This window comes from Podarcis gaigeae (genome assembly GCF_964106915.1).
Source record: "Podarcis gaigeae genome assembly, chromosome: 2".
Lineage (NCBI taxonomy): Eukaryota > Metazoa > Chordata > Lepidosauria > Squamata > Lacertidae > Podarcis > Podarcis gaigeae.
Window position 1 is genome coordinate 36,215,097 of NC_139679.1, and position 23,773 is coordinate 36,238,869.

A 23,773-nucleotide genomic window follows, 5' to 3' on the forward strand; every position below is an offset into this window, starting at 1 on the left:
AGGGTGAATTCATACACCAATGCATAAGTATTAAATATGGAAGTTTTTATCAAGTGGAAACATCTATCTTCTGCTTTTAATAACAACACTTTGAGTGTGCTCAGAGAGGCACTCTGTTGTTCCATTCAAACTGCATGACTTTTGTACCTCGCTCTGGATTCTAGATCTTGGGGTTCTTGGGGGGGGGGGAAGCAGCTCATTCAAGTCTACCCACCCACTTACCCTAGTTTATTAAATTGTTTATGGAAGGGATAGATTGCTGTTGTATTCTTTTGAGTTTTTTTTCTTTTAAAAAACAAAACGCTAATTTTTAAAAGAGGGGAAAGTTATTCAATCAATCAATCAATCAATCAATAAACCACCCCTTTGATTCATTTCCTCTGTAGGATGTTCGACGGCTGGAAATCCCTGCTGAGCTTGCTGCCTTACTCCGTTTGGCTGAAGGTGAGCGGAGAGCCTTTGACTAAAGTCCATACACTTCACACGTGTTATGCTGTAGAGTAGAGCTGAAATAAATTCCCCCTCCAAAAAAAAAGGTCTTGTAAACTTACATAGGGTGTCCTTACATAATGTCCTGCTGCTTGTGGACTTCCTAGTGGCATCTGGTTGGTTACTCTTGGAACAGAATGCTGGCCTGGATAGGTCTTTGGTCTGATCTAAGCAGGGCTCTTTGTATAAATATTGTTTCAGCAGTTCGGTTGCTTAAGTGATCACTAGCCAGTAATGTTCGATTTCAATATTAGATACAGTGGCACCTCGGGTTACAAATGCTTCAGGTTACAGATTCCACTAACTCAGAAATAGTACCTAGGGTTAAGAACTTTACCTCAGGATGAGAACAGAAATTGTGCGGCAGCAGCAGGAGGCCCCACTAGCTAAAGTGGTACCTCAGGTTAAGAACAGTTTCAGTTTAAGAACGGACCTCCAGAACGAATTAAGTTATTAACCTGAGGTACCACTGTATTGACAGACAGTGCTTGCCAATTTGTGATAGCTAATACATGCAGTGGTCTTCCAAGCTTTGGGGAGATACTTTTGCCATTGATTTGTTTGCCAAAGGTCTTGAGTGTCTGCCATAGAACCACTACTTGTCACAAAGGATTCTGGGCATAAACACTGCTGGGCCTCACCATGAACCTTTGTGAACTGAGAATGTGCTAGTCTAGAACCCACCAAGCATTTGCTTTTGGTTATCTGGTTGGCCACTTCTACAACAGGATGCTGGACCAGATGGGCCATTGACCTGATGACCAGGCACTTCTTAGGTTCTTCCCCCCCCCCCCCCGCCCATTGTAGCTACAGTTGTGGTTATTGCTTTCGCTTAGTGTTTGTTTGGACAGCCAAAAAATCCCTGTTGATCTCAGTAGCCGCATAAAAAAAGCAAGAGTGTGCCTCACCAACTGAGCTAACATTATTAGTGTTTTCCTGTCTTGCAGGTCACCACCATGCCCAAATTAATCAGGTCACAGAAGTCTCCCCTCCGGAAGTTAAAGCAAAGGCTGATCTCTCTCTGCCACCTGACATCAATAGCTTTCCATTCTCTGCGTTCATAAGGTCGCATTTTCAGGTAGGAGGTTGTCTCGGAAAGTTGGAGTTCACTAGAAAAGCCAGCGGCCATCATTGTCTCTTCCACTCACTTCATAAAATGTTAAGAGTTGGAAGGGACTTGAAACGCCATCTGGTCCAATCCTAGGTGCAGAATGCAACTACAACATCCCTGACCCATGGCTGTCTAGCCTCTACTTAAATGCCTTAAGTAAAGGAAAGCCTGCCATATTTCAAGGCAGTCTTAATTCATTGTCAAACAGATCTCAGTTCTGTTTATTTCCCTGTAGTAAAAGTCCATCTATTTGATGGTCATCATCTGAGTGTTTTGCGGGAAGAAAGGCTCTAGATAAGTCTTTCCCAGACACTGGGTCTCTTTTGGACTAAAGGTAAAGGGACCCCTGACCATTAAGTCCAGTTGCGGACGACTCTGGAGTTGCGGTGCTCATCTTGCTTTTTTGGCTGAGGGAGCTGGCATACAGCTTCTGGGTCATGTGGCCAGCATGACTAAGCTGCTTCTGGCGAACCAGAGCAGCGCACAGAAATGCTGTTTACCTTCCCGCCGGAGCAGTACCTATTTATCTACTTGCGCTTCGTGCTTTCGAACTGCTAGATTGGCAGGAGCAGGGACTGAGCAACGGGAGCTCACCCCGTCACGGGGATTTGAACTGCCAACCTTCTGATCAGCAAGCCCTAGGCTCTGTGGTTTAACCCACAGCACTGCTTAACCCACAGTTAATCCACAGTTTTTGGACTACACCTCCCTTTATCCCTAGCTAGCAAGACGAGTGGTCAGGAATGATGAGAATTGTAGTCCAAAAGCAGCTGAAGACCCCGTGTTTGGGAAACACTGATCTAGATCTTTCCTTCTTGCACCTGTAGCCCCCCAGTCCACTGGGCTTCTTCACCCTTCCTCTTTACTTTGGCTGTCAACTCTGCTGCTGTCACATGGGAGAAATGATTGGGGGAAACAAAAGGCCCTTTGCTTTGCCCTACCTGAACGGTGGTGGCTCTGAGAGCGATGCACATTGCAGTGTCTTCACTTTGCCTAACATTAGTAATGCTGCTTATGAATTCAGCACTTCTGTTCCTCGTCCATTGTAGGAAGCGGGTTTCCCTGCCCTTGGGCAGCCCCTGCAACAGCCTTTGACCAGACTGGATGGCGAGCAAAGGCAAAGTGCTCTGCAGCTCAACAAAGTGGTAAGGAAAAGGGGGGAAATGGGCAAGCAGCTAAGTAGCTAGGCCTCATGGAGACAGTCCCATCCCCGCACTCAAAGTTAAAGAGCTTTGAAGGAGGGGATCACAGCCCATGGTGTGTACAGCTATACTGATTTTCCTCTGGGGAGCAAGCTTTGCAAAGTGTTAGTATGGTTTCAGAAGCCTGCAAAATCTCTTTGACCCAGACACAAAGATGACCTGTTGCATGCTTGGCTGGGGGTGGGGGGTTGTGTTTCTACACTGTGGTGCTTCCAGTCAGGGGCTTCATTGCCAACGGGTTGTTCTGCTATCACAAAGGAGTAGTTGGCAGCTTCTTCAGATGGGGGACTGAGAGATGCCAAGGGAACTCCTCCACAACTCAGAGAGCTTCCTTTGCGTTTGTGGACTTACTGAGGAATCCAGAACAGGAAAATGCTGAGCAACTGAGAAAAGAGGGGAGAAAAGGATTGTGGTGCCCAAGATGGGGGCAGGTACCTGAGGCCCAGACACCTTTGTTCTCCATTCAGCAGAAGCTCTGGGAGATTAAATGGAGACACAGGCTTGGGTATCACTTTTTCTGGAGGTGGGGCTGGGAAACTTGCTTTCCTTTTTTTGGCCTGTCAAGGCTTCCATTCTCTTAGGGGTTCCATTTGGTTAGGGGGTCACATGCCTGATATGGATTGGCCCAGAGCCACCCCATATTTTTTGGCTGAATACTATACACATTCTGAGTCTCTTTTGCCCCGCAAAGCATTCTGTAGTTTACTAAGGGTTGTTAGGAATTATACCTCTGTGTGAGGAGTAGACTACAGTGGCCAAAATACATTGCAAGGTGGGGTGGCTGTGAGGAATGAGCCTTTCATGCGTTGTAAAGGTTCAGTGCTTATGCAGTCTTTGTCTAATCACCCCACATTCATTCTCTGTCCCCCTCTCTCTTTCTCTATCATACACATGACAGAGAGAGAAGGGAGAAGCCAAGTCTAATAGTGAAGCATTTTTGCTGTAAATGCAAGGTGGCAGAATGGGTGCTCCTAGACAGGCGCACTCTTTCCTCCCCACATACACGAAGCACCCCATACTGGGAGTGGCCAGGAGAAGTGTTTGGGGCCTCCCCCTGCTCTGCTTCCTCCTCGCACTTCCACCTGCAGGATGTTGCTATTGAGAGGCAACAAACAAGAAGCTGCAAAGTGAGGGTTGCGGCGCTGCTCCTTTCCCAGACCCTGTGAAGGGGAGAAGAATGTAGACTTGGCACTTAGAGCATCTCTCTTTGGGTGGTGGCAGGGAGGGGAAAGGGAGGTGGCAAATGATTAACCACACTCTGGAGAAGGGTGTGTTGCTCCCACGGGCATTGTGGCTTTGTTGATGGACCTTCGCCCCCTCTCACACAGAGATACACAGCCTAACCCCTCCCCACTAACCCCATTAGGGCCAGCTGTGCACGCCCTTTCTCCCCCAGGCCACACCATTGTCATGCGCAACAGTGGAGTTGACAGCATCGGCTTCACAACAAAAGGATGCAAGCAGTTGCTTGCCAGCATTCCCTTTTTCTCACTCTGTGTGCAGAGTCACCGGTGTAAAGGAGTGGGGAAGCAGAGAGGGTGTGATGTCCCCCGAAACTCAGAGGAAAAGAAGGAGCCTGTTTCTCCCTCTGCCCTCCAGTCTCTCTGGCTTCCTCCTGCACACTCTCACCTCTCTCCTGTTTTCACAGTGTTCTATGTCTTCCCTCTTGAATCCTCTTGTCAGGGAGACTGCAGTGCGATTAATGTGTTACTTGATGTCGGTGTGCAGTTGCTCAGGATTTGCAACTCTTATGTTCGGAATCGTTCAGAAGCCTTTGTGCTGGGAAGGCAGAAGCAGGAAATGACCACAACTAATCCACTGGCTGCATGTTTTGCAAATCAGTTCTGGTAACTGGCTCTAGAGAGAGGATGCACGCTGCCTTCCAGTTAGTCCTTAACTGTCCACCAGTTTCCATTCTTATTTATAGGTTCTTAGAACTTGAAGGAACTGAGCAGTAGGTGGATCATTTTTGTGAGTTTGCTGTGATCATGAAGAGAAGCTATTCTTAAGGAGGTGGCTGAGGGAGGACCAGGGCTATGGAGATAAGAATAAGTTTGACTCATACAATGTGTATGTACTACTAAACCCCTTCACACATCACTACTTATGTAATGATTCTTGAAGGAAGGCGGTTTTCTTTTTAACTAATCGTCTATGGGAAGATGGTGGCTTTTAAGTAACTCTTTTTTTAACAGGGTTTTGTTGTAATAAGAAAAAAAGAAAACCGGCATTTAATCCAGCTTGCACAATGTGTGTATCTGCACCATACATTTAAAGCACATTACTTCCCCCGAAGAATCCTGGGAAATGTAGTTTCTCCTTGCAAAGCTATAATTCCTCTTAACAAACCACAGCTCCCAGGGATCTTTGGGTTGAAAGAAATGTGTTTTAAATAGGTATGGAATGAGTTCTAAATGTGTGGTGTGGAATGAGAAAGAATGAGGGCAGACTCAAGGTCCGAGCAACTGAACAAGAATTCCTCCACTCTTAGCCTTGGACATCTTGAAGGGCTTTCCTGCACGATGGGCAAAACCGTTCCCCAGCGTGTAGCTCAGCAGCAGTGGAGCACATGGAGGCTGAGTGCAATCCAGATCTCATGCGCATTTTTTTGCCCCCGAAAAGCACAGAAAGAAACTAGTTTTGTTCCAAAAACAAATGCTCATTGCCTATTGATTCTGCATTACCCTACAATGTGTCCATTTGAAAACAGTTGTAGGTGGTCCTGGAAACTGGAGGTGCATCCACATTGTGGCATTGTGGGTTGGGGTATCCTAAGATCACAATCGCTACACCCTCCTCCATTCACTTGGGGCAAGTGCAAGGGTGATACTAATCAAGGGGAGGGTTTCCAAATGCAGATCAAGTAACCACACCCACCTCCTTGTTTAGGGCTGAATCTAGACTCAATCTAGATTGAAAGCAGCATGTTGAAGATGAAGATGAATGATCCTCCAAGAGGGTGATCAAGGTGGGGGCTTGATCTTGTCGCTTGAGGTCTGCTGCCTGACTCGATCACACCTTTACCGGTTCCCTTACAGATCCTGCGGTTCATCAATGACAAGGAGCTGCAGGACTGGCAAGAAAAGCTCCTGGGGAACTATATAGCAAGTCGAGGGCTAGCCAGCCTCTCCCTGCGCAATGAGCTGTTGAGCCAGGTGGCCAGTCAGGTGTGGAAGAACCCAGACCTGGAGCAAGGCCAACGAGGTTGTGTGTTGATGGCTGCCCTCCTGAGCACTTTTGCCCCTTCTCCAGCTCTGGAGAAGCCCCTGCTGAAGTAAGAAAAAGGCTCCGCTCTCCACTTTTTTTAAACACCACTCATAAAATGGAGCCGTTTACGGAAGGATTCTGCTTTTTTGGCTTACAGGTTTGTGTCTGACCATGGTCTGGATGGATATAACGCCGTTTGCCAGCGTAAACTCCTGATGTCAATGAAGCAGATGGAAAGCGACCCAGAAGTGTCCCGTAGCTTTCCTCCCACCCAGCTGGAGTGGACTGCCAATCAGAGGAAAGGCAAGATGGTGTTGGATGTTTACACCTACAAAGGTAACAGTGAATACTTAGCATACTTACAAGGGCAGACCTTGGTAATATGCCGCCCTGTGCAAGACCATTGGAAGCCCTCAACCACAGCCCTCGTGGCACCAACTTAAGCCAGACTCTGGGAAGGATGTGCAAGGCCCTCTACCTCTTTCCCAAAGCCCAGTAAGCGCTTGGCCAGCTTTAGGAGGGAGGCAGGAGGACTCTAGGACCCTTTCAGAGCCCTACACCTCCTTCCCGAAGCAGGGCAAGCGCTTACCAGGTTTTGAGAAGGCACCCTTCTTGGCTATGTGCTTGATGTGACCGCACCACTCACACTGCCCTAAATCTGCCTGTGATACCCATCAGAATTGTTGGGAACAAATAGTATTTCCGGACCGGGCCCTCCTTGATTTTGCAGTTTGCAGTTGTAAGGCTTTTATTTTAGCATTTTGTCTTTCGCTTTTTTCCTCCCTGGCTTAGAGGAGAGGCTTTCAGCCGAAGTGGAGTCCTGGACAACAGGAGAGCAATATGCAGGCTGGATCCTGAGTTCAAGGTACACGCAGAAGCAAAAGGAGTAGGTTTTGATCTGACAGTTTCTGTTGTCAGAGCAATTGATCTTTGAAGTCAGCAAAGGCTCAGGCTGTTATCAGCGTGTTCTGCAGCAGCATGAGAAGGGTAAATAATTATGTAAGGACCAACCCCAGGCCGTGTTATTACTTCCTCATCCCAGGCTGTTGGAGTTTGTCTTTAGTCATAAAAATGAATGTTTGAGCTCCCACCTTCCCTTTTTTATTTTTTTAACTGGAGATCCATTTCATGCTTTGGAGAAGTTAGACTGTCTTTGGAGAGAAGAGTGGTATTCATGGGCCTGAGTTCAGCTCTTTTTCCTCAAAGAGCAGTGGCCTCCCCCCCAACCTCATGTGCCCCCCAAGTGTTTTGGACTACAGTGGTACCTTGGGTTAAGAACTTAATTCATTTTGGAGGTCCGTTCTTAACCTGAAACTGTTATTAACCTGAAGCTCCACTTTAGCTAATGGGGCCTCCCGCTGCCGCTGTGCCGCCGGAGCATGGTTTCTGTTCTCATCCTGAAGCAAAGTTCTTAACCTGAAGCAGTATTTCTGGGTTAGCAGAGTGTGTAACCTGAAGCGTATGCAACCCGAGGTACCACTGTACAATTCTTGATCAGCCCCAGCCAGCATGGGCAAAACCAGAAGCCTTTTGTTTTTCCCTCTCTGCCTCACACCCAGGGCCGTCTTAAGCATATCCGGCGCCATGGTGCAAAGATCCCTCTTTCCCAGAGTTGTCAAACCTTTCCCCAAGCCTCTGCAGGGATCGCTCTCCTCCCACTGAGGCCTGGGAGGCAAGCTGCATACCCACCAGCCATATGGTTGGCAGGGTGCAGCTGGTGGGCATGCAGGGAAAGGGGAGGCCGCCGGCAAAGCCGCACAGCTCCCCCACTTGCTGGCGGGGTGCCCCTGAGAGGCTGGCGCCATGGCACAATGCGCCACTAAGCCCAATGGAAATAACGGCTCTGCTCTCGCCTTCTTTCTCACCCCTGTCTTCTGGCACCCTGCACTTCCTCTCTGTGTCGTAATGTCCCCTCCCTCTGCTGATTTCAGGGGCCTGGATACAGTACCTCGCGGCTGGTCTGTGTCCATGTTCACAGGCAAGGCGTGGCAGGATTTGCCTGGTTGTGACTTTGTGCTGGATCTCATTGGAGAAATAGAGGAAGGCAACTGGCCCTCTGAATCCTCCCCTGACTATCCTATAACCCCAGAGTGGGATGAGAGCTATTCCTATCAGAGCTCTTCAGATAGGTGAGTGACCTCCTTCCTTGCCACTTGTCCCCAGCTACAACCTCAATCGTATTCCCATAAACCTCTGCTTCTGTGACCTTACTGGCTTTCTCCCCTGGCAGGATGCCCTTGGACATCCCCCCTGCTCCAGGCATTCGGGCACCTTCTGTCCCCCCACCCCCCCTGCCTCCAGACCTGGACAACATCGCTCATTCAGGTGAGTCCCAATCTCAGGGCAGTGATGGTCCTAAATTCAAAGGCGGCTGGACAGCACCAAGGAGTGTGTGAACCTGAGTGTCTGGTTTCCAGGCTTTGAAGCAATGTGGGCTTTGTGTGTGTTCAGTGTGTGCGGGAGACTTAAAGAGAAAATGTTGAGGCTGTAGAATTAGCATAGGTAAAGGTAAAGGGACCCCTAACCATTAGGTCCAGTCGTGGCCGTCTCTGGGGTTGTGGTGCTCATCTCGCTTTATTGGCCAAGGGAGCCGGCGTGCAGCTTCCGGGTCATGGAAATGCCGTTTACCTTCCCACCGGAGCGGTACCTTGCACTTGACATGCTTTCAAACTGCTAGGTGGGCAGGAGCAGGGACCGAGCAACAGGAGCTCACCCCGTCGCGGGGATTCGAACCGCTGACCTTCTCATCAGCAAGTCCTAGGCCCTGTGGTTTAACGCATAGCGCCACCCACATCCGTAGAATTAGCATGGGGAAGCACAAATGGTGCTAATAGAGTAGGGAGGAGCTTGGCCTGATTTGTTTCCATCTCCCAACAGAGTCGAGCTACAGAGGTAGCTCCAGATCCGCTGGAGGGCTGGATCACTATGTGGACGGTCTCTTCATGCCTCTGCTGCATCATGGGGCCAGGAGTCAGACGCCAGTAAGTCTGCTCATTTCTCATCTGTTCAATTGTTTGCTGCGCCTTTTCTCGTGCACTGTCCTTCCAACAAGTCTGCCTTTCCGTTTCCCGTTTCGTTTGTTAGCATTTAGATCTGTAGTGACCATTCATGTAATTCATAGTGAATTACGACCCTGTCCTACGTTCAGTTGTCTGAACTCAAAGACCAAATGAGGCGGATAAGCTGTGTACTAAATGTTGGGCTGTCTCTTGCTTCTCTGCAGGATATGGAGAGTGAAGGGAATCTGACTGGACGCATGAAAGGAGGTGGGAAAATTGGACCCACTCACCATGGAGCCTTCTCAGGTGCGACCCAAGCAGGAAAGATCCAGCATTTGCACATGATGGGGAAGGGAGTTCAGGGTTTGGTCCTTTGGGGATGATGGCCACCAGCGGCTGTTCTTTTAGCAAGCATTAAGCTGTATTTACAGATAGGTAGCCGTGTTGGTCTGCCATAGTCAAAACAAAAAAAATTCCTTCCAGTAGCACCTTAAAGACCAACTAAGTCAGTTCTTGGTATTAAGCTGTATGTGATCTAAGATGTGTGTGGAATTATGCTTATGTACCGGGCACACACTTCATGCTGTTGGGTGTGAATAATGAGATTCTATACATGCACACTTTGGACATGTATAAGCCCTAGGAAATTCTGTCAGGCTTACAGAATCAGGCAGGGACCTGCTTCTACAACATGCAATGGTTGCCATACCCAGAATGCCCAGCAGCACCCTCACTATATGGCTAACTACGTCAAGGTTATCTCAGTGCAAGTCCTAGGAGATATAATTTTTTAAGGATTTTGCCTTGAATGTCATTTCCCCCCAAATAATAAGCATTTCTATGAGTCCTCCATTTTCTCCATTCCATCATATTTCTACGTGTGGTGAAATAATTGCCTTCCCTAGAACCAAATGATAGTAGGCTCCTACTTTGTGGTGGTGGTTGCTGACTAAAGATGAGGGAGAAATTTGGTTCCGTTCCTGTTTTAATGCGAACCTGCTTAATTCACACTTCCTGAAACAATATGAAATGACTTCCTGAAACCCAAATCTGCACTTTTCTGACTTTTGTAATGTTGTTCTCCAAACGAAACAGTGTTCAGAAATGTGTTTATTAGGGGTAAGTGTGCATTGCGTAAAAATGCACATATAAGTTAAAGTAACATACAAAAATGCATCATTTTAGGGGATATTACATGCAAAGAGGTGCCTAGGAGGAGGAGAGGTGCACACTAAAATGCTGACTTTTCATGATGAATTTAAAAAAAAAACAACCTGCTATGAAAATGTGATTGAAAAAAAAGAGAAACCAAAAGAAGGGTGTTGCATTTTGGGCAGGAATTTAAAATTCCTCTTTGCCGCTCTCTTCCAGCCTTCCCAGCCTTCTCTAGTTATTCAAGGGGTTTGTATGTGGTGGTTTGTGTGCATTGTGTGCTGTTGTTGTCCTTGGTGATGTCTGGTTGCTTGTTCTGACTTGGGAAGATACTTAGCTGGGTACCACAAGGATGGAGCCAGCAGCCTCTAGGTTTGCTACAAAGGTAAGGAGTGTGTGTCAAGATTAGTAGTTAATGGAAACCGGGGTAGGGGTGGGGATTTGCCCGGTGCATGTGAGCAGGACCATCAGTAAGTCTGGCTGTTCAACTTGGTGATAACTTTCACATGAGACACAGCAAGCCAGTCTTTCCTTCTTCCATTAGGCTATTCGGGAATGATGAGCATGCCGTCTTACCAATCTATGCCCGTCATGGGCGGAATGATGCCAGCCACCATGCCGATGATGCCAGCGCTTGGTGGAATGGGAACAATGCCAGGTAAAAATAATACAGAAAATGTGGCAAGGGTTGGAACAGGTTGAAATGCAGGAGATTTTGAGGTGGGGCAGTGGGGAAGGCTGTCATTCATCCTTTGCACAATAGATCCCTGTGTCTCGTCTCTTACTATCCAACTGGCTTGCTAAAAGAAGGCTGAGAAGAAAATGTGTAAGTTTAAAAACAAGTCTTCTTGCCTCAATGTGTTACAAAGAACATAAAAGCATGTGGAATGTACTCTGCAACTGTACTTCTGCTTCAGTCATGCTTTAACAACTATTTTACAAGCTTTTTTGGATTCACTGAATATAGTATTGGAAAGAGGAGAGTTAGTATGGAATTGTGTTGAATTTTGCAGTCCTGTCCCCTGATAATATTATCCCCATCTGGGAGGAAGAGCCTCTGGTTGCTGTGCATTCAACAGGAAGTAACTATGTGGATCTCGGACGTTAGCTTGATGAGCCTTCATAGATGTCTCTTTCTCTCACTCAGCTATGGCTATGCCTCAGCCTCAGCCCATTATGCCATCAGTGGATCCAAACCAGATAGCTGCACAGCAACAAGCCTTCATCAACCAGCAGGCCATGCTCATGGTAAGTGAAAGGGTTAAGAACAATGGGCGATGAGCAAGTGAGTACAAGGAGCTTTGGAAACATAACTCTGCTGTTGCCTTTTGCCATGAATCATGTCTCACTTGCCAGTCGCCTTCTAAAATGTTTATTATGCACCACAAGTGTCCGGTTGTTAGGTTTTTAATTCTTCTTTCAAATGTTGTTTTTGTGTTCCTAACTGTTTTTAATTATTTTATGTATAAATCGCCTTGGGATGGCGGTTTAGAAGTCAGTTAATGAATTAACTGCAATAACAAACAAACATATAAGTGGTCTCAGTAGCTTCATCCCTTCTCTTTCCTCCAATATATATCTACTAGTCTCAAAATCCCCCGGGTTAAAAGCCTGAAACTGCCATGTTGATCAGGCCAAAGGTCCTGAAAAATTGGATTTCATGTTTCAGGCTCAGCAGATGACCCTTCAAGCCATGACAATCTCCCAGCAGCAGCAGCAGCAAAAGGACAGGTCTCCTGAGCTTTCAAGGCCAAGACGAACATCACCACAGAGGAGGTCACCTGATTTTTCAAGGCGAAGTCGAGCATCAGAACAGGAGCGATCGCCTGAATCTTCAAGGCCGAGGCAAGTGTCACCACAGGAACGGTCACCAGAATCTTCAAGGCCAAGGCGACTGTCTCCTCCTCCACATCTGCCAGCTCCAGCTGCTAAACCCAAGAGCCTCAAAAGCACCACCAAGCAAGATGCATCAGTGCCTGATCTACAAGAATCTCCATCTCCGCCACCAGCACCGGTACTGGGTGTCCAGCAAGTATTCCTCTGTAGAAATGCCCGCACGACTTCTGCATCATAGCGTGGTTTCTGCAAAACCAAACCTTAAAGCATTGGTCTTCCAGATGTTGCTGATTTGCAACTGCCATCACCCCCAGCAAGCAAGGCTAGTTGCCTGGGATGATGGGAGTTGTATACAGCAACATCTGGGAGTTGTAGTTCAGCAACAAAGGTTCCCCACACCTGACTCTAAAGAGAGAAAGAGCTGAACTCTGGCCATGCTGCTTTATGATTTTACGCTCCCGTTGCTCGGTCCTTGCTCCTGCCAACCTAGCAGTTCGAAAGCACGTCAATGTGCAAGTAGATAAATAAGTACTGCTCTGGCGGGAAGGTAAACGGCGTTTCTGTGCACTGCTCTGGTTCACCAGATGTGGCTTAGTCATGCTGGCCACATGACCCGGAAGATGTACCTTGGCCAATAAAGCGAGATGAGTGCCGCAACCTCAGAGTTGGCCTCGACTGGACCTAATGGTCAGGGGTCCCTTTACCTTTACTATTAGCTTGTTAGAACTCAGATCTGATTCTCACAAACAGCAGATAACATTCTAAACCTGTGTCCAAGTGGGGGCTCACATGACTGAATGCTACTCAATACAAAAAGAGGTTCCCTCTATATAGAAAAGATGCAAAGGTGAAAGGCAGAATTCTTTCCCTGACATCTAGTTTTGTTGGGGTTTTCCTTTAAAAAAACCTTAATGGGGGAGCATTTAGTCATGTGAGCTCCCACCTGCAGCTTGCAGCATTAAAGCCCAGGCCCGGGTTTCTTTTAAACTAGCTTTGAGTTGGGCATGACTGAACTGCCACAAAATGCTATATATGGGGTGGGGAGATGGCTCCTCGTTTTTTCAGACATCCCTGACTAGGATCAGTCAGTGAGGCCTAACTGAGGAACGTATTGGGTTATGTGTTCTAGATCCCCCTCCTCCACGGAAACCAGTCCTCAGACATCAGAGAGGACCCCATCTCTCGAGAGTCATTCCAGAAGAAAGTGGAGTTCTTCCAGAAAATGGGTGAGCCATGTCACGCTGTTGCTCTGGGCTTCATCCCAGACGGGGCATCATTCCATTTTTACACATCAGTATATTTTCATGCTCCACACTAATACAAATTACTGTAATTATTAAGTGCTTTGTGGTACTAATTCATTCCTGAGGGGAGTGCCAGTGTTTTGTTAGAACCCGAGTGCATTCCTGGGGAATAAACATTATTTTGAGTTCTGCCAAGGAAAAAATAAGTATCTCTAGGTGAATGGGAGGCAAGATGAGGAACCTCTATTGACAGGTCAGTCTTGTGCTTCCATGGCTCAACTGTTTGGGTTGAGGATGAAAATGCCCCCACCCCCTGGTAAATTTCTTCACCACCATCTTTAGCAGCCTTCCTCAACCTTGTGCCCTGTGGATATTGTCCCATCTGCCCTAGCCAGCATGGCCAGAAGTCAGGGATAATGGGATCTGTAGTCCAAAACACTTGCAAACACCAGGTTAAGGAAGGCTGATCTATATCCGTGTGTACTTTACTAAACTCTCACCTAAGGTATGACATGTTTTATGTCCCTTCTGCTGTGCTTGTGGCACACTATCACTGCAAATAAATACAGTGGTGCCTTGGGTTACAGACACTTCAGGTTACAGACTCCGCTAACCCAGAAATAGTACCTCAGTTTAAGAACTTTGCTTCAGGATGAGAACAGAAATCCTGCTCTGGCAGCACAGCAGCAGCAGGAGGCCCCATTGGCTAAAGTGGTACCTAAGGTTAAGAACAGTTTCAGGTTAAGAACAGACCTCCAGAACAAATTAAGTTCTTAACCCGAGGTACCACTGTACAGTCGTACCTTGGTTTTGGAAAAGCTTAGTTTCCGAACGTTTTGGCTCCAGAACGCCGCAAACCCAGAAGTGAGTATTCTGTCTCCCCCCCAACTGTATTACCTGGGTTATGAAGGGGCCCAAAAGGTTTTAAAGCAAAGATTATGGGACAATGCACACAGTGACTTGCGATCTCGATCACACGCTGTCTGTAGTCCGCTGGCAGCAGGAGTTCAATATGGGTATGTCTTTGAGTTAACATCTTGCATCAAAAACCTGACAGTACCTAACTATCGAAGGCTTTTCACCAAGGCCAGACTAAATGTCTTCCCCTCTGCAGTGCTGGATGGTAGGTTGAGAGGAGTTCCCTACCAGGACAGACTTTGCTCATGTGCTCAAGATATCGATTCCATAAATCATATTTTGTTGCATTGTGCGAAGTATGAGCAGGCCAGGGCTGAACTGATACTACCTCTGCTGGTGCCTTTCCCGGGAAAATCAGAGGCTCACTATGTCAGGTTCCTACTGGAAGACCAGACAAAAGCTAGAACGTTGGTAGTGGCAAAGTTTCTTTTGGTGGTTGCAAGAACAAATGAGCCCTATATTCTAAACAAAATGATTAATTAACCTGGAGGTAGGCTGTATGAATTGTGTATTGATTTGTAATGTTTTGTTGGGTCTCTGGACCGTAATAAATATTGTTGTTGTTGTTGTTGCTGCTGCTGTATTCCAGTTTGCCAATGTTCTTTTGGAACCCGAACGTCCGACAGGGCTTCCACAGCTTCCGACTGGTGGCAGGAGCTTCCTGCAGCCGATCAGAAGCCGTGCTTTGGTTTCCGAACCTTTTGGAAGTCGAACAGACTTCCAGAACGTATTCCGTTCCAACTTCCAAGGTCCAACTGTAAAAAACATTAAAGGAGGATACACAGTCAGCTTAGGGAGACGGGGTGTTGCTGGGGAACATCCTAAGGGCCAGGCAGAGAAGCCAGGAGGGGCTCATTGAGTCCCCAGGCCTGATGTAGGCTGATCTTCTAGTATGGGGCTGATCTACAAGTTTCTTCAAACCAACAGTGGCTTGTATTTGTTATTCTAACTGGACTGATGCTGCCAGACCAGATTTAATAAATTGTTGGCGCTTGATTGCCCCTGCTTCTCCACACAGGGCAGCAGAAAAGTCACGTGACGAAAGCACCTCCTTCTCCAAAGAGGTGGACACCTCCAAGTAAACCATCATCAGAAGACCAAGAGACTAGCCCACAACCAAATTCAGGTAAGTTCTGGTCATGAGTATAGTCTTCGCACAGCCTTTTCATTCCTTGCTGGCTGCCTCACTTGCCCATTCTAGCTTCAGTAATGGAGACGGAATGCAGCTAAATAAGGAAGTAGCAAAATACTTATTCATGAGATTGGGAAGGCGCTAAGTAGAAAGTGCTAGCCAGGGGTAGAGAAGTGTGTAAGGTAGAAACAAGGCAAAATATTTTTGCTTATTTAGAAAACAAGCACGCACACCTTTTCTCTTAATCCTCTGCTGCAGGGTCGCCACACTCTACACAGAGAGAAAATGACCAACATTCTCAGCCAACCCAGGAGATACGGAGGATAATCAAAACTCACAAGGCTCAGCCTGTCCCACCACCAAAACCCATCATCCCACTCAGGTGAGGAATGGACCTGAGCCTGGTCATGGAATTAGAACTCCTTTTAGATATTTGTGCCTGCAGAAGCTTCCATGGTTGCCCCTGTGCCAATCAGAGGACATCTAAAAGTTTGCTGGGTTGCCACAATGTTGGGCTTGTCCACATGTCACATTAAAGCCATAGCTAATGCCAACCATTGTTAACATTATCCTTCGTTTATGAAGCTTAGTTAAAGAGGAAGTACGATCGGATTAACCTTGGTTTGTTATGCCGCAGCTGAGCTTATCTGAGTTAATCTCAGTGCCACCCAGTGGTGTGTGGTGAAATTTTTTGTAGGACAACAATTAGGGCATGGGTAGGCAAACTAAGGCCAGGGGCCAGATCCAGCCCAATCGCCTTCTAAATCCGGCCCACGGACGGTCCGGGAATCAGTGTGCTTTTACGTGAGTAGAATGTGTCCTTTTATTTAAAATGCGTCTCTGGGTTATTTATGGGGCATAGGAATTCGATCATTATTTTTTCCCCAAAATATAGTCTGGCCCCCCACAAGGTCTGAGGACTGGCCCCCTGCTGAAAAAGTTTGCTGACTCCTGAGTTAGGGCCAGAGGAGCCAGCTTGCAAGGGCGATGGGGGAGGGGATGTTGTGTGTGTGAGCATCATGCCCCCCTCCCTGTCGTCGCATTGCACCTCCCTCCCTAAGCCAGGCAGAAGCTTCCCAGGCTTTGGAAGGAGGCACCAGGCATTAATACCATAATTTACCATGAACATTTAGGAGACTAGCCTAATCCCTCAAGTACACTGACCACACACCATTGGTGCACCTTCTCCGTGACTCCAACTTGTTATCAGAAGCCTTTGTGGCACCCTTTCCCTGGGAATGCCTCACTGTGCCAGTGGCATCACTAGCCTGCTTGCTATTATTGGCTGGTTAGACAGACGCAGTGGGCCCAGCGAGACCAACGTGGTTAGCTGCTTCGCAAACCATGAACTTCCCAAGGGGCTGGATGTTGCCTGTGCACGAACCATCTTGTCATAGCAACCCAACATGGGCAGAACTCTCCAGCTGTTCTTTGGCCAACATGGGAGGAATGGCAGAGTTGTCCAATTGCATTTGTAAGAGACTGTCTGAAGAAGGGTCTCTGAGGACAGGCGTTTTGTTGACTTTTACTGTTGGCCTATGCAGCCAACTCCACCAGAGCTGGTTTTAAGTTTCCCCCCTCCTATTTGACTTACAGAAACGTCTCTAAACCTTTCGTGAAGAAGAATGACCCAAAGGAGGAAGCTCTGGCAAAGCTGGGGATTGTGGGACACTCACAGGTGAGTAATAGCTTGTCACTTCCAGATGGTTTCTGTTGCGACACACCTAGAAAAACCAATGTGGTCAGCAGCCAAAGTCCTGTTGGGATTCTCCAATTAGCTGTCAGGGTGGCAATAAAAATGAGAAAAATCCATATAAGCCACTACATGTTCCTTAGAGAGAAAAATTGGGATACAAATAGGACAAATAACAAACTATATATATATATATATATATATACACACACACACACACACACACACACAGTGGTGCCTCGCAAGACGAAAAGAATCCGTTCCGCGAGTCTCTTCGTCTAGCGGTTTTTTCGTCTTGCGAAGCAAGCCCATTGACGGCTTAGCGGATTAGCGCTATTAGCGGCTTTTAGCGGCTTATCGGCTTAGCATAGCGGCTTAGGAAAAGGGGGGGAGGGAAAAAACCCCGCAGGAACTCGCAAGACGTCTTGCGAAGCAAGCCCATAGGAAATTCGTTTTGCGAAGCACCTCCAAAACGGAAAACCCTTTCGTCTAGAGGGTTTTCCATCTTGCAAGGCATTCGTCTTGCGGGGCACCACTGTACCAAGTGTGACTGGATATCAGAAGGCTCCAGACTTTTATCGATACAGACTTGCTGTACTACCATCACCCCTCTGTCTGCACCTCTGCTTTTGGAGCAGCCCCACGAGAGCCATCTGGTTGAAGCTTATTTGGGTTTTAGGAAGATGCTTGAGATTGAAATGAGGAAAGTATCACAATTTTCGTTAAGAACCATTCACCACTAACTCTGATCCCGATGTCCTTGGAAGGCAAACTTTTGTTGATTTACAATGCAATAAGCTCACTTTGGGGGGTAACTTCCCTGCCACACCCAAGTCACCTGGAGTCTTGTTACTGATATGGTTACTTTAACCCTCCAGTCCAGGCCTGCTGGAGTGGGTTATCCAGAGAAGTAGCAACACAGATGCCTCTTGTCTCCTGCAGTTTACGAGATTACTGCCAGAAAGCTTTGCTAAGTGGGTTAAATTAAGCAGTTTGTTTGCTCTTCAGCCTTCCATGTTGCTACTCTAGGACTGCAGGTGTGACCTGTGGCCATGTTTAAAACGCTTCTCCTCCGCCTTGCTTTTTCTTTACGCAAACAGCTGTCCTCTGCATCACCAGAGGGGAGCCCCCAAGCATCTCCTCCTCCACTGCCACCACCTGGCAAGTTGTCCAGCTCCATCAAAGAAAAACAGCTGCCCCTCATTAACCTATTTGCTCGGCCGCCACCAACCTCCCCTCCTAACCCGGAGGTTCCTCCTCCCCCGCTGCAACCTCCACCAGCCCTCCCTTTGGACTACACTTCAGAAGAAACTGGCATGAGAGGTATGTGGAGGAGCTTAGACTCTGCAGCCTTGACTTTGTGATTAGTGAGTTGATCTTCTCATCCCCTGTGCCTGCTGATTATCTGTGGCTCATCTTTAGGGTGCAGAGCTATGTGCTCACTATCCATTCAAAGCACATTTCCTGTCCTCAAAGAATCCCAGGCACTGTGATTTATTATTAAGCGTTACTGCAAATAGTAACTCCGTGAAGGTTAAACTGCAGTTCCCAGAATTTTCTGGTGGAAAGGATGTGATTCGAATGTGTTTTAAATGTATGTACAGTGGTACCTCAGGTTACAAACGCCTCGGGTTACAAACACTTTGGGTTACAGACTCCACTAACCCAGAAGTAGTACCTCGGGTTAAGAATTTTACCTCAGGATGAGAACAGAAATTGCACAGTGGCAGCGGGAAGCTCCATTAGCTAAAGTGGTACCTCAGGTTAAGAATGGACTTCCGGAATGAATTACGTTCGTAACCAGAGGTACCACTGTAGTGTGTATGCACCTTGGGGCAGCCTTCCCTGGGTCTGATGGGAGTTGTAGTCAAAGCATCTGCAGGGCCAGATGTTGGGGAAGACTGTGGTATGGGCCACAATTCAAAGTGCTGGTCATTATCGATAAGAGGCCTGTTAGAAATAATGTCTGCTTCCACATGCCTCTGCCAAAGCCCTTCTTTTCATCGCAAAGACCACCATTTTTATTATTGTGTGTATCATTATTCTTTATAAAACCCTTAATAAAAATTATTATCTGAGGCCATTGTTTGAGTCTCTCTTCAGGTAGAGACCAAGGAGAGTTTTCTCAGTGCCCAACATATGAATCGTCTTCCCCTGAGAAGCTGACATGACGTCTACCTTGTTTTCTATTTGACATCAGGCAGTGGTTCCAGCTTGGACTGTTAGCTGGTCTTAAATGTCTTCTTCAGGATATTGCTGACTTTGCTTACTCTGTGGCTTTAGCTTCTGTGTATTGTTCTTTTATTCAGTTATTTGTGTTTGTTTTTGTTATTTTAAATCGTATACAGCCTGGGGAGCCTTGTAATGTAGGGCAGTTTAGAAATTCACCCAACCAGCAAAAACACTTCCCTTTTAGTAAGTTGTTGTTTTAGAAAGCTTTTTACCTACCTTATGGATACGGTAGGCTATAAATCTGAACAATTCAACAAATCTACAACAATCTTTACTGAAACCCCTAAAAGGGGCGTTAAATGAATGATGCTTTCTTATTTTGGGGAGAACATGACAGTGGATAGTGAATATCTTGGCAGTACCACAATATATTGATTTGTAAGCCCCTTTGAGGGCCGCTTTGGTGAAAAAATGACATATAAATGGTGAAGCAACCATAATAATAATAATAAAATCCCTTCTTCTGGCATCCCTTTTGTTACACTTAGACTCAGCTCTGACAGTGGTGGAAGACGGCGGGATCAGAACCCAGCTCTTAGGACACTCTGCTAGTGTTACTTTCTCCTATGCCAACCCTACTTGGAAGCTCTTCCTACGCAAAGAGGTATGTCAAGGTCCATTGCATCCCAGCGCTGTTTTCTGGAAGTGGGAGAACTGGCCAATCCGGCTTTGCCGTGTACATCTGCGATGGGAGCATCTCACAAGAGCTGGGAATCCTGGTCATGTGACCTGTCACGGAGACTGCTCTGCTATGTTCCGCTTTTCAAATTGAGCTTGAACCATCTCAGTGTGTTCCCTCGTTCTAGGAAGCGCAACAAAACAAGTGTTGTGGTAAAGACATGCGATGGCACAGCCTCATGGTCTCTCCCACCGTGATAAATTCTGCAGGTTTGGAGTAGGAATAATCCTGAGAATGGTAAAGGAGGAAAATAAATTCTGAATAGGTGTGATGACCACAAGGCCCGGGGCAGATATAAATCAACACACTATAATAGGGATTGATTTGGACTCTCTATGTCATGTTTGCATGCCTTGCCCTGAGGAGGACAGGAGATGAAGAGCAAGAATGGGACTCCTCACTCTTCCTATGCCAAGTGTGTTGGGTGGGCGAGTTGTGTGAAGAATCAGCTGTTCTTCTTCTTTGAACTTCTGTCAAAACTGTGTCCTTAAAAAATTAACTCACACCAGTGCACTGGATCACTGGCTGGCTTGGATGGAGAGAGGAATGCATACATGTTTTGAAGACAGCTTTGTGTTTGTTTCCCCAACAGGTTTTTTACCCCAAGGAAAACTTCAGTCATCCTTATTGCTTAAATTTGTTATGTGACCAGGTGAGCAGCAGTGGGGGTGGGGTGGGAGTGGGAACTCACTTTCCTTCTTCTTGGTCCATTAACATCTGAACATTTCTTTCTTTCCCCTTTTTCCTCTCCTTGGGTTTTTGTGCCTTCTTAAATCCACACACCTGCTTTCTGCTTTGAGCTTTGAGCTTCAAAGCTCTTGGACTGACGTTTCCAGTAAGACGTATGTGAGTCTAATCAAAGTCTATCTTCTTTGCTCCCTCTCAGATCATGACAGACACTTATTCAGAGTCATGCATTCGGATCTCCAAAGAGGAGAAGCGTAAAATGAAAGACCTGTTGGGTAAGCAGCCCCCTCTCCAACCACTCAACCCTAACCCATGCCCCATATATCTTGGGGACATACAGTTTCTTCCTGGAATTAAAAAGGCTTCTTCGATGCATCTGCCACAGGTTGTGCATTAGGGATGTGTGGACTGTCATGTGCATATCCTGTCTTATAGCACACTTTGTGCTGTCTCGGTATTTTATTAACTTATCAAACAACCACCTAAGATTCCTCTTCGTTCCACAAGTGTGATTCAACAGATGTTAGAGTTGCCTCTACTTTCCTGCAGATACAGTATTAGTACCTGTCTTTCACCCTAAAATCCCAGGGTGAGTTACAACCATTTAATGCAACATTTAAATAGGTTTTTAAAAAAGTTTTTACTGATTTTCACGGATAACAGAGGTACATATAACGTCTTTGTCTTCAGTTACATTTGGTGTGAGACATTGCTATCATAGCAATTGTGAGGTTTGGTGGCGGGGGGTGGGGAGAGGTGAGAGAAAAAGTGGGGTGGTGATTTTGCTATCAGAATATCAGATTCCTGCTTCTAGAATTTTGCTTTCCTTGCTTGAAACATTTGGGGTTTGGTGCTGCATAACTAAGGGGGCTGACTAAAGATACGAATGAGCCCATTTCTCCAGCAGAGTTAGCACAGCTTAACTCTGCTAAGACTACTAATGACAAATTTGAACCATTTCCTGTCTCTGCTGATGAAACCTTTTCCTTTCTGCATCCTTGCCAGTGGAGTTCCAGGTGGGCATGGATGCCAGCTCCATTCTAGATGATGGGATAAAGAAGAGGATTGTGGTAGCTGCTCGCGATAACTGGGCCAACTATTTCTCTCGCCTTTTCCCAGTTAAGGTAAGTCAGGCTAGCTGTTGCTTGAGGGACCTGGGACTTTGGTCTCCTGTAGTGGGGCAGGGCGGGGGGAGAGACTCTCTTGAGTTTTGCTTGTGAGTTGGGTGGGTGATTCATTTATGTCCCTCACCCTTTTATTAGCTACTACTCAACATTGGCGTTGACTGCCTAGGTCACTACTTGGAATGTTTTAAACAGTTAAACTAACAACAACAACAAAAACTTTTATTTATACCCTGCCCTCCCCAGCCAAAGTCGGGCTCATGGCGGCTAACATCAGATATATAACATTAGTATAAAATCAAACAATAATTAAATTACCTCCTAAAAACAGGTCAAAATCAAATTAAAGTCTAATTAGATGGCTTTCCGCAGGGTTAGGGTTGGGAACAGTAAGTGCTCATCAGCCCAACTGTGAAGCCACAAGCTTCAAGTTAAAGCTCATCCCATCCGTTACCTGATTGTATGGTGTCTTATGCAAGCCATGATCCCCTCAGTGTCCTATCTTCAAGCAGTTGGGGGCAAGGGTTGGAGATGGAGTAAGAAAATAGTGCCTCACAGGGCTAATGTAATAAGGAAATACAGTGGTACCTCGGGTTACGTACTTAATTCATTCCGGAGGACTGTTCTTAACCTGAAACTGTTCTTAACCTGAAGCACCACATTAGCTAATGGGGCCTCCTGCTGCCGCCGTGCCGCCAGAGCACGATTTCTGTTCTCATCTTGAAGCAAATTTCTTAGCTCGAGGTACTATTTCTGGGTTAGTGGAGTCTGTAACCTGAAGCGTATGCAACCCGAGGTACCACTGTAATTTATGTGACTATCTCAGAATGCTTGAAATGCTCTGCATATATACAAGGTGGTACTATTCAAGCAGGCCTAACACATCCTCAAAGCCCAAACCAAATGCATTCAGAATAATCCAGTGTGTGTGTGTGTGAGAGAGAAACTTGTTGTACCTGAACAACTTAATGCTGCAGTTGGGAGGTTGCATATTTGAAAGCTGGCCAATGTGTGTATTGAGAGGGAGAGACTCCCTGCACTCAGGAAATGACCTCATTGGCAAGGAGATACTGTCGTGTTGCCCTTTCCCTGGTGAATAAGTTCTCCAGCCCAGTTTAATTAACAGCTAGTTGAGTGGCAATAACTTTTCTGCTCAGCATTTCATGCTGCTCTGCTTCCTTATTGAGGAACATAGAAAGCTGCCTTAATGGTTGCTCAAACTATATATATATCCACCTGGCCCAGTGTACTGATTAGTGGCAGATCTCCAGGGTCTCAAGCAGAGAAGGGCCTTTTCCAGCACCCACTTCCAGTATCCTTTTCTTACACATGAGCTGCTGTGGGATGAACATGAGGCCATCTGCTTGCACTCCACCACTGGAACCACCAAGGCCGGCAGCTGTTAGGTGTGGAGCGTTAAGCATGATAAGTTGTCTGGGCCATACCTCCACCCACCACAGCATGCCAATGCTGTTCACACAAAGTGACGTGACCTGGTTTAAATGAGACATAGGACACCTGGAACACACCACACAGTTACATTTTCCTTATACAGTGGTGCCTCGCAAGACGAAAAGAATCCGTTCCGTGAGTCTCTTCATCTAGCGGTTTTTTCGTCTTGCGAAGCAACCCTATTAGTGGCTTAGAGGATTAGCGCTATTAGCGGCTTAGCGGCTTAGAAAAAGGGGGGGAGCGGAAAAAAATCGCAAGACTCGCAAGACATTTTCGTCTTGCAAAGCAAGCCCATAGGGAAATTTGTCTTGCGAAGCGCCTCGAAAATGGAAAACCCTTTCATCTAGCGGGTTTTGCGTCTTGCGAGGCATTCGTCTTGCGGGGCACCACTGTACGCCTCCCCCTATGTTTAAATGAGGTTTCCCCCCTTTGCAGTGCTCTGTTTCGTTATGCTTAAGCATAATGGCTTCTCTCTCTATTCCTCCATCTCGCTTGGTCTGGCCCCCAATGGACACATCTCAGAGTTGGTTGCCCTGCAAGATTTTCTGACGCTTCTTGCTACCTCTGCATTAAAAGTGGCCCTCAGGCCACCACAAGACATTCTGTCAGTCTTTTC

At 46.8% G+C, this 23,773-nt stretch overlaps 1 protein-coding gene across 1 annotated transcript in view; it reads left to right on the plus strand.

Annotated features, from left to right (window-relative positions):
* LOC310838405 (unconventional myosin-XVB-like) overlaps positions 1 to 23,773 on the plus strand; it is a 68,096-nt gene that overhangs the window by 19,796 nt on the left and 24,527 nt on the right. The window contains 22 exon segments of the mRNA XM_083725740.1: positions 387 to 444; positions 1,437 to 1,567; positions 2,650 to 2,745; positions 5,841 to 6,076; positions 6,167 to 6,345; positions 6,802 to 6,874; positions 7,941 to 8,138; positions 8,240 to 8,334; positions 8,887 to 8,990; positions 9,233 to 9,314; positions 10,705 to 10,818; positions 11,308 to 11,408; positions 11,830 to 12,174; positions 13,126 to 13,222; positions 15,177 to 15,284; positions 15,549 to 15,672; positions 16,887 to 16,968; positions 18,084 to 18,306; positions 19,704 to 19,819; positions 20,487 to 20,546; positions 20,781 to 20,856; positions 21,587 to 21,741. Coding sequence (XP_083581866.1) covers positions 387 to 444; positions 1,437 to 1,567; positions 2,650 to 2,745; positions 5,841 to 6,076; positions 6,167 to 6,345; positions 6,802 to 6,874; positions 7,941 to 8,138; positions 8,240 to 8,334; positions 8,887 to 8,990; positions 9,233 to 9,314; positions 10,705 to 10,818; positions 11,308 to 11,408; positions 11,830 to 12,174; positions 13,126 to 13,222; positions 15,177 to 15,284; positions 15,549 to 15,672; positions 16,887 to 16,968; positions 18,084 to 18,306; positions 19,704 to 19,819; positions 20,487 to 20,546; positions 20,781 to 20,856; positions 21,587 to 21,741 — 2,853 coding nt within the window.